Below are 9,519 nucleotides of genomic sequence, written 5' to 3' on the forward strand. Positions count from 1 at the left end.
CTTGCGGTTCCGCCTTTAGAAGGTTGGCATGTCCTATCATTGACCTCGTCATTGAGAAGTGGGCCGATAACCTATGCGAGTGTTAGCCTGGCACTTCGGGGGTAACACGACATACTCTCGCGCTAGGACTTCGAGAGCTGGCTTAGAGAAGACTGCCGCATGGGTGCGGACCTCTGATAGCCCTTTTTAGAGTCAATCTGCCTTAGTATCGCATGTGGTACTGTCATCGCTCAATGAGGTTGAACTAATATTAATATTGTTCCTCTTGAATGAAGTATGGGCTCACAACATTCTCGCATACCGCACTCTCGCAGGCAGGCTGCCAGTGCCCACAGTAGACTATATGTAGAGGAGCAGTCAATAAATACACATTATATTATATTTATAATGCTCGCCTTCAGACTGTGCTCAATACAAGTTAGGATCATGACTACCATTACTCCCAGTAAGTCTCAGGGCATAGGCGCTTGATACAGTGCGCCGGGCTTGGGGGTTCAAAGAGGCTGCCCGAGGACGATGCACAGGTGGTGCGATGCACTCTTCAGCCCAATAAAGGTCAAGTCTGTTAGCAAGACTATGAATGTACAACACTAAGACCTTTTACAAACAACAAGAGGAAACTGTATGTTTACTGTGTATAAACGTTTACACCAAGTTTACATGACTTCATTTACACACACGGAAACAGTAAACAGTAATAAACGTTTATACACAGTAAACAAACAAAACGGTTGGAGCCTTAGCCGACGTTTATTTTAGTTTTTATTCTATCTAGATTTTTTGAATTTATCAGAGCTGTCACGGCCCCAATGTCTTCTTTTTCCAGCTATAGGAGGGGTTTTTACTCCATTTTATGAGCCAAAGACCACGGAAATACTTGTTCCACTTCGACTAGGTATTATTGTGGTAGGCGCCCACCTCAATGCTCTTAGTATCGTGATCTACGCTCTGGTGGACATACCCGAAGGCGTTGAACATCGGGATCCTCTCCACTTAACCTGAAAGCCTGCATTTCTAGCCTGTTTTCTTTGCTGCGTAGCATGATATCATCAGCATCTACATGCTAAGCCCGAACGTTCTTGCGTGCCATGAGATGCCGATGGCGCATCATCAGGAGACGGAAGGGCGACCCGGATGATGCCCTCCCATTCTCACGTTCCGCCAGGTCTCGTTACCGGATGAGGCTTATAAATACGGAATGCAGTCGATATCTTCCCGCCCGTAGAGCCCCCACAGTGTACGTTCAACAACAAGTGCAGGCAGCCACTAGTCACTAGTCATGTCTCGCCCTGAGCAGAAATCCGCGTTAAACATCGTTATGGTAGAGTTTATGATGTGGATGTTAAACTTTTGCTCACACCGCGCGATAGGGATGCATGACGTTTGGTAGAGAAGGCACTGAGGGTAAGTCGTTTCCGGCTTGACGTCGACTAGTCTCATCGCCTGCGAAGGAGCTCGAGTCCATACTGTTGAAGAGGTCGGCAAAATCTTGGATGTCTTTCAAGCCCATGGACACTACGAGGTGCGTGACGATGCCTGAGCGCCGCTTGCTGTGTTACTCACGCTGAATATAGCTCGACTCCGCACGGACTTACGCCGGAACCACCAGTGAAGAGATTGTGGGGGAGGTTGGATGGCAGAAACGGGGGCTTGTGATGGATACTAAGCTCTACCCGAATGCCGTACGTGTCTGCTATGACTGCACAAAGGGTCCCGAATCCTTATTATGCTCGCGATAGTCGACCACGCGCCAGACCCTGCCCAACGCGAGCCGCATCTCGCACAGCCCAGAAGTACGCCTCATGAGAAGGATAGTAAAAAACGCAGGCTAAATATTTCCGTACAGGACCTTCGCAAGTACCTAGACAGCTCGCTCAAGGCCCTCAGGACAGAGTAAGTCCTCTTCGCGGTTCACACGTTCACCGCTAGTCCCTCTAACAGCCTATCCATTCACCCTAAGCTCCATCGACATGTGGTACCTGCACGGCCCGGACCGCACCATTCCGTACGAAGTAACCATGAAGGCTGTCAATGAACTTCACCGAGAGGGAAAGTTCAAGCGTTTCGGCATCAGCAACTTCATGTCCTGGGAAGTCGCCGAAATTGTGGCTATCTGCAAGGCGAACAACTACATCCAGCCGACCGCGTACCAGGGCATCTATAATGCGATCCATCGCAAGGTCGAGCCCGAGCTCTTCCCATGCCTGCGCAAGTATGGCATTGCTTTCTACGAGTTCAACCCGCTCGGTGGCGGCTTCTTCACAGGCCGGTACCGCTCGATCCAAGATGAGGTCGAGCCTGGTTCGCGCTTTGACCCGAATAGGGGCCAAGGCAGGGTGCGGTTAGCTCATTAATCGCAGTAGAACTAAACTTGATATGATGGTGCAGAATTACCGCGGCAGGTACTGGAATGACACGTACTTCCAGGCGCTCTCTCTCATCGAAGAGATCGCGAAGAAGCACAACCTGACGCTCGCTGAGGTTGCCCTTCGCTGGGTTTCGCACCACAGTCTCATGAAGCGCGAGCACGGAGACGCGATCATCATTGGTGCTTCGAGTCTCAATCACATCGAGCAGGTACGTTCACTACTCGGTGCAGTTCTAGAGTTGCGCTGACGCTGCTGAGCGCAGAACCTCATCGACCTCGAAAAGGGCTCCCTGCGTAAGTCGTGCCGCTTGGTCAACTTATCTCGTGTTAACACGTATTTTAGCTGAAGAGGTGCTGAAAGTGCTGGATCAGGCTTGGGAAGTCGTCAAACCCGTCGCGACGAACTACTTCCACTAAGTCACATACTCAACTCGCCGCTGTCTTATCTGAGACGAATGAGCGAGGCTGTACAATGTATATTCGAGGATACAATAACACAACTGAACGGCAGTCTATAGCCAAGCCATCACGGTCCTGACTCACTGGTCTCAAGCGGGACCTCAGCGCGCGGGTCCCCATACTTTAGGCGCCCAAGCCTTTGTATTGTGCGACCACCGCATCTCCCGTCTCTGCCGGTAGCAGCGGTTAGCACGTTGAGCTAGTGCATGCTGTTATGCGTGGTACTTTCCCGTCACAGTTAGGCTTAAGCATGCACGATCTTCGACGTCTTTCGGGCGCATAGACACAAGCAAACAGCTTTTCGGCGTGGTCAGCTTGAAGGAGTGCGTACATGCTATGGCCTCTCGTTCTACGCGAGCAACCCGCTCGGTGGCGACTTCTTCCCTCGGCGGTACAGCCTACAAATCGAGTGCTCTTTGACGCCATAGCGCTCCTAACAAGTTAAAGTAACATTCTCTCCATGCCGCATAAATATGATTTCTGAAAGCTTTTAGCAATAGACCACGCGGTGTCGTTCTCGGAACGAGGAGCACTCTGGCGAAGATAGAAGGGGCCGCGAAGAGCTATAATCTGACGCTGTTTGAAGTTACTCTTCGCTGGTTGTCGCATCGCAACTTTATTAAACGCGAACATGGCGATGCAGTTATCTCCGGGTCGTCGAGCGTAAAGCACGTTAAGTAAGTTAATCCGCCCTTCTCCGTGGCATTTGATATCGCGCTCACGTGGCATGAATGAGTAGAAATTGGCTGGCCTGGAGAAAGGCCCGTCGCATGAGTGTCAAATGTACATGACTCAAAAAGTCGGCTCTAACACATCAGGAAACACTACCATGCTACCCGATGCTACCCAACGCTTCGGAGCACTACCTAGCTCGGGTAGCGTCGGGTAGCATGGTTATTGTTTCCTAATGCCGCAGCTTGAAGAAGCTGTCAACATTCCCGACTAGGCGTAGTCCTCAGTCAAGGGCACTGCGAATAGCTATTTCTATTGAAACGGAAACATGCTAGGGGTGCCTGGAGCATATCTATGAGAACTGTTGTAATACCGGCGCCGCAGTCGCATTCAAGTTATCACTGCCTTTTGCGTATGCTAGAAGCGGCGATCGCATAGGTGTGCTCCGTACATGATGAGGGCTTACGGTAGTGGGCTGAGAACTGCGTGTAAAACATCTATTTTTCTTTTCTTTTGTGGCTGTCGCATAGCCACAGGCCCATGACCGTATAGATCAGGACCTGCTAGCTGCATCCGCGGTCTTTGTTTTGCTCTGTTTGGATCTTCGAGCCATAAGCGCCTTAGCCCGCATTGGACTCCTTCGAGTCAGCCTGCTGTATCTTGTTCTCTGCTTCAATATCGACAGTACTAGTTCACCCTCGCGCTATTTAGTTTTCTGTTGCTCATTCTAACTTCCTTATCTCTGCATTTCCCACTCGGCTCGTACCGCTGGGAGCGCGAACCGCCAAATCGTAGGGGAAACTTGAAGCCGAAGGCTTATTTACGCATAAACGGTCGCTTAAGGTACGCAAACACGAAATACGCCCCTCTGACTTAACCATTCCTCGTCAGCTTTGATCCGAGTCCTGCCAATTTTTTTCTTCTTTCTGCTCTTGAAAAGAGATTTAGGGAAGCACTACGCGGGAGTGTCAGCTTGAAGCCTCGAGTAGAACTTGTTTGGCCAGGGGAGCCCATCAATCAAGCGGTGCTCTTTATTCCCTTCTCAAGGTACCAAAATGCGCAGTCCGGGGCGGCAGATGCAGAGCACTCAGATGTCAAGTTGAAGATTCCATCTCACGAGGCGACCCTACGGACATGGAATGGTTGGGGTGAGTTTGTGCAGCCTTAAATATTCAAGCCCCGGTCGTGTGGCGCTCGTTACAGCACTCGGAAACGAGGAAGACTGGTACTCATCCCTCAGTAGCTACGCGCTTTGGTTGTCGCCAGCTGTTGTTCCACGAGCATGCGGAAACCACGCGCCTGGCACGCTGAACGGCGGTTCGCGGGAGCAGGTGGCCCTGAGTCAAGGCGGCTAGGACCATATTCCACCAGGAGCGCTGTAAGGACGACCCTGCGGTGTACGCTCGGGGCGCTCACCCCATGGTAGTCGCAGCTAGGTGTTGGTCGGCTGGGATGCGAAACCCTTGGCTAGGCAGTCTATTGGGTAGCGGCGGTAAACTCGAGTGAGCGAAACTACAGCAATGCTTCTGAGAACATATTGTCTGACAGGATTGGTGTCATCCCAGGCTTTGTGCAAATGCGTTTTTAGAAACCTGGTCATGCAAAGAGAACACGTGGACGGCGCAGGATGCCGGGTTTGCTGTCTTGTTCTCTTCTCAACATTCAGACGACCCGTCATCCGAAAGCCGGCATGAGACCGAATCTTGTTCAGTTGCCTCTCCGTAATACCACGCTTACGGAGAAAGCGCCTGCCTCGGGAAAGTTACCCGGGGAGCTTAAAGTTATGAACACCGGTCGGGGACCTACGGTGAGTAAATAGTTCGGAGACTCTCGATTACGCTGACCGGACCTGTCAGCGTTCGATCCAGTCGGCATTTTGTAAGTATCGCCGCAGGAGACGCGAGGGCGCTCGGCCACGCTTTTCCCGAAGAGCCAGTGTACCAGCGACGGCCCCAAGCAGGCATTTCTATTATTTACATACATGGGGTCTCAGCGGCCGCTTTGTTCTCAGAGAATTCGGGCGAAGCGGGTGGTGTACCAATCACACGATGATTCAGCCATCTTGGCGAATATGCACCCTCCTAGGCTCTAACCACGCAGTGGCGGTTCTGAAGGCAGTAAAACACCTGCGTTTTATGTGGAAGCGCACCTACAACGCGAGTTTAAGCCCGAATTTACAGTGGATGTCCAGTAAGATGTTAAGCAAGTCTCTTGTCAATCATCTCATAATTGTGGTTATAGACCCACGACCCCGGACCAATCTTTCTCTCGGCAAATAGCACGTGAGAAACTTGAGGTGAACCTTAGGGACGCCCACTAATGGGTTACATTCGGTCACTCGGGCACTCTGTCGCTCGGGCATTATTGGGCATAGACAAGTCCCTCTCGACATTACCAAGCCCTGGCTCTATGGCGTATATATACTGGCCTCTATCTCGCTGACACCCATCATCTTCAATAACCAGTATCGAAAAAGAGCAGGAGACTTACAGGAATCAATATGTCCCACGCAGAGCAGAAGAACGCTTTGAACGTTGTCATGGTCGGTCTGCTTACAGCCCACTTCCTACTCCCCGGGGTCGCACGTACTAACAGAGTTCTAGGGTGCCGGAAACTTCGGCGCACCTGGCATCGAGAGTGCGTGCTCTTTGTATTCACCTTGGCCGCGCTCAGCTAACGTTGCCTCACAGGTGCGCGCGTGACCAGCGTGAAGGACGTCGAAGCCATCCTCGATGTCTTGAAGGCGCACGGCCACAACGAGCTAGATACCGCCACCATGTACGGTCAGGGCACGAGTGAGAAGCTATTGGGGGAAACAGACTGGAAGAAGCGTGGAACTGTCGTTTCCACGAAGCTTCTGCCAGTCGGGGTAAGCCTAGCAGAGCCCTGCATGTACTGAATACGAGCTGACGGCGCCGCTGTCAGACTAACGGACGTGCCATTCCTGGCTTGCCGACCATTACTCACAGGGAAGAGGTGCGTGTTGCAAAGCTGATGTGCGTGGCAGCTGCTAAGTGCGGCTGTAGGACCTGCGCAAGTATTTGGATACATCTTTGAAGGCTCTCAAGACAGAGTGAGTAAAGCACGATTGCGTTCGGTAGGCCGTATGTCTAATTTTGAAACAGCACTCTCGATGTTTGGTATCTTCACGGCCCCGACCGTTCAACTCCCTACGAGGTGACGATGAAGGCCGTGGACAGGCTCTATAGGGAGGGCAAGTTCAAACGCTTCGGCATCAGCAACTACATGTCTTGGGAAGTTGCGCAGATCGTCGAGATCTGCAAGGCGAACGGGTACGTCAAGCCGACAGTGTACCAGGGACTCTACAACGCAATGAACCGCAACGTCGAGCCGGAGCTGTTCCCGTGCCTGCGCAAATACGGCATCTCGTTCTACGCGTTTAACCCCCTCGGCGGCAGCTTCTTCACAGGTCGTTACCGCTCTTTGAACGATCAGGCCGAAGCTAACTCGCGCTTCGATCCGAACACGTTCCTCGGCAGGGTGCGTTTACTCATCTTGCATATCATCGCAGCTTCTGAACGTTGCATTTTGGCAGGATTCACACCGCCGTTACTGGAACGATGCCTACTTCAACGCGCTGACGAAGATTGAAGAGGTTGCGAAGAAACACAACTTGACGCTCGCCGAAGTCACCCTCCGTTGGCTGTCACATCACAGCCTGCTGAAGCGCGAGCACGGTGATGCGATCATGATCGGTGGCTCGGGCGTGGAGCAGGTCGAGGAGGTCAGTCTGTTTCGTGTTGGCGCGCTGGGAGTCTAGCTCATGTGGACTGGACGCGCAGAACCTCACTAACCTCGAGAAAGGCCCTTTGCGTAAGTGGAGTGCATATGCCACTTGTATAGCGCATGCTGACAATTGCATTTAGCCGAGGATGTTGTTAAGACTTTGGACGAGGTTTGGCTCTCGGTGAAGGCTATTGCGGCGAACTACTTTCACTGAGCATTGATATTTTGCCTTGCCGCCGCCCTCGCTACGTGGCGCGACACGGCCGGACAGATTGAGACATATGAAGCACTGACTGTTCAGTACGAAATCCATGACATTGACAGTAGCTGACCTTGTATGATCATGCTTTTCCATTTCTTCGGCGAGATGAATTGCAGCGAGGTGAATTCGAACGTAGTTAATATTCTGCCCGGTAGTTTTTATCTTGCCTTGTTTGTGATGACGTGGCCTGCGCTCGAGGTCGAGAGGATCTACCAGCTGCCTGGCGCATCTCCTGGCCTTCTACGAAGTTCAGCGACACTCTCGTCTCACAAAGCTATGATTTCATCATGAAAGGACGAATATCTGCTAGGCCATTCTTCCGATTGCTGCAATTTTTAAGCAACGGCCGAAGCACAAGTTTCTCGCGCCCTCCCATGTCTGCAGTTAACGCAGCCGCTGAAGGGGTTGCGTCACTCCCTACCGTGCCGAACGACATGAATCCATCGACGATGGCGTTTGAGTGGCTGGAAGCTCCTGGAGTTAACTCCGTTCATTTAGGAATCTGGACGGTTCTCCTGGAGCGCGAAGTCATGGCAGCTGTCAAGACCACAGGCAGTGGTGGGCACAACATCGACTGGAAGGGTATAGTGCGGACAAGGGAAACGGTGGAAATACCGTACAACGTGAGCTGCAGTTTGTAACTTGAAGTGCCACTGTCTTGTGTGGACTTGCCCATATACTCAAGAAATATTACGCAGCTCAATTTTTAAACGTCGGGAGAGTAATTTATGGCACTCGGGGTGCGGCGAGGACCCATCAAATTAAGATCAAGTGTTCAGAGAAGCTGTGTGGTTCTAAAAAGTTGCAGCTACAGTAGCTTTTATTGATGCAACAACTGGCGTGGCCCCTCTATGACTCATTAAGTGTTGTGCCGCATGCCCGGCTTGGAGCTCACGGCTTACCGGGGCCAGAGCCCTAGTCTGCGTCAAGCCGATGAATACGTGTTAGCAACTCGCGGACGGACTACTATGCCCATTGTCTGCACGGTAAACCTGCAAATCTGAAGGGGATCAGTGGTGTTGTTGGTTTGCTATCATCGACCTGGGAGGACCATGTCTGGAAAGGAGAAAGTTAAGGATCTCGACTGATGTCAAGCAGCTGGTCACGATCTCCGAGCGATCGTAAATAGTCAGCTTTGTCATATCAGTGACAGTACAGCAACTCCGGAGTTTTATATCGCGGCCAGACTGAGATAGTATAAAAAAAGACGACATTAGCCCACCGCGAGGGTCAAACTCGCAGCCTTCAGATGACGCTTGATCGCGTACTTTCACTAAGGCTCCAACCGTTTTGTTTGTTTACTGTGTATAAACGTTTATTACTGTTTACTGTTTCCGTGTGTGTAAATGAAGTCATGTAAACTTGGTGTAAACGTTTATACACAGTAAACATACAGTTTCCTCTTGTTGTTTGTAAAAGGTCTTAGTGTTGTACATTCATAGTCTTGCTAACAGACTTGACCTTTATTGGGCTGAAGAGTGCATCGCACCACCTGTGCATCGTCCTCGGGCAGCCTCTTTGAACCCCCAAGCCCGGCGCACTGTATCAAGCGCCTATGCCCTGAGACTTACTGGGAGTAATGGTAGTCATGATCCTAACTTGTATTGAGCACAGTCTGAAGGCGAGCATTATAAATATAATATAATGTGTATTTATTGACTGCTCCTCTACATATAGTCTACTGTGGGCACTGGCAGCCTGCCTGCGAGAGTGCGGTATGCGAGAATGTTGTGAGCCCATACTTCATTCAAGAGGAACAATATTAATATTAGTTCAACCTCATTGAGCGATGACAGTACCACATGCGATACTAAGGCAGATTGACTCTAAAAAGGGCTATCAGAGGTCCGCACCCATGCGGCAGTCTTCTCTAAGCCAGCTCTCGAAGTCCTAGCGCGAGAGTATGTCGTGTTACCCCCGAAGTGCCAGGCTAACACTCGCATAGGTTATCGGCCCACTTCTCAATGACGAGGTCAATGATAGGACATGCCAACCCTTCTAAAGGCGGAAC

At 51.2% G+C, this 9,519-nt stretch overlaps 3 protein-coding genes across 3 annotated transcripts; all 3 read left to right on the forward strand.

Moving 5' to 3' along the window:
- Window positions 1-1,236: 1,236 nt before the first annotated feature.
- On the forward strand, window positions 1,237-2,875 carry PHACADRAFT_261417 (uncharacterized protein). The gene is made up of 10 exons (XM_007399058.1): window positions 1,237-1,321; window positions 1,371-1,404; window positions 1,452-1,522; window positions 1,575-1,682; window positions 1,740-1,793; window positions 1,847-1,893; window positions 1,961-2,336; window positions 2,389-2,577; window positions 2,632-2,662; window positions 2,712-2,875. Exons 1-10 carry the CDS (start codon window positions 1,280-1,282, stop codon window positions 2,783-2,785), a joined length of 1,026 nt encoding a protein of 341 aa, XP_007399120.1. The 5' UTR covers window positions 1,237-1,279; the 3' UTR covers window positions 2,786-2,875.
- A 2,875-nt stretch (window positions 2,876-5,750) lies between these two features.
- Window positions 5,751-7,638, forward strand: PHACADRAFT_212001 (uncharacterized protein). Its single transcript, XM_007399059.1, has 9 exons — window positions 5,751-6,041; window positions 6,103-6,136; window positions 6,190-6,368; window positions 6,425-6,475; window positions 6,526-6,572; window positions 6,625-7,000; window positions 7,056-7,244; window positions 7,303-7,333; window positions 7,387-7,638. Exons 1-9 carry the CDS (start codon window positions 6,000-6,002, stop codon window positions 7,458-7,460), a joined length of 1,023 nt encoding a protein of 340 aa, XP_007399121.1. The 5' UTR covers window positions 5,751-5,999; the 3' UTR covers window positions 7,461-7,638.
- Window positions 7,639-7,882: 244 nt separating this feature from the next.
- Window positions 7,883-8,218, forward strand: PHACADRAFT_212002 (uncharacterized protein; the record flags this gene model as incomplete). Its single annotated transcript, XM_007399060.1, has 2 exons — window positions 7,883-8,131; window positions 8,207-8,218. The coding sequence occupies 2 exons, from the start codon at window positions 7,883-7,885 to the stop codon at window positions 8,216-8,218; spliced, it is 261 nt and encodes an 86-aa protein (XP_007399122.1).
- Window positions 8,219-9,519: the final 1,301 nt, after the last annotated feature.

Source organism: Phanerochaete carnosa (assembly GCF_000300595.1).
Source record: "Phanerochaete carnosa HHB-10118-sp unplaced genomic scaffold PHACAscaffold_8, whole genome shotgun sequence".
NCBI lineage: Eukaryota > Fungi > Basidiomycota > Agaricomycetes > Polyporales > Phanerochaetaceae > Phanerochaete > Phanerochaete carnosa.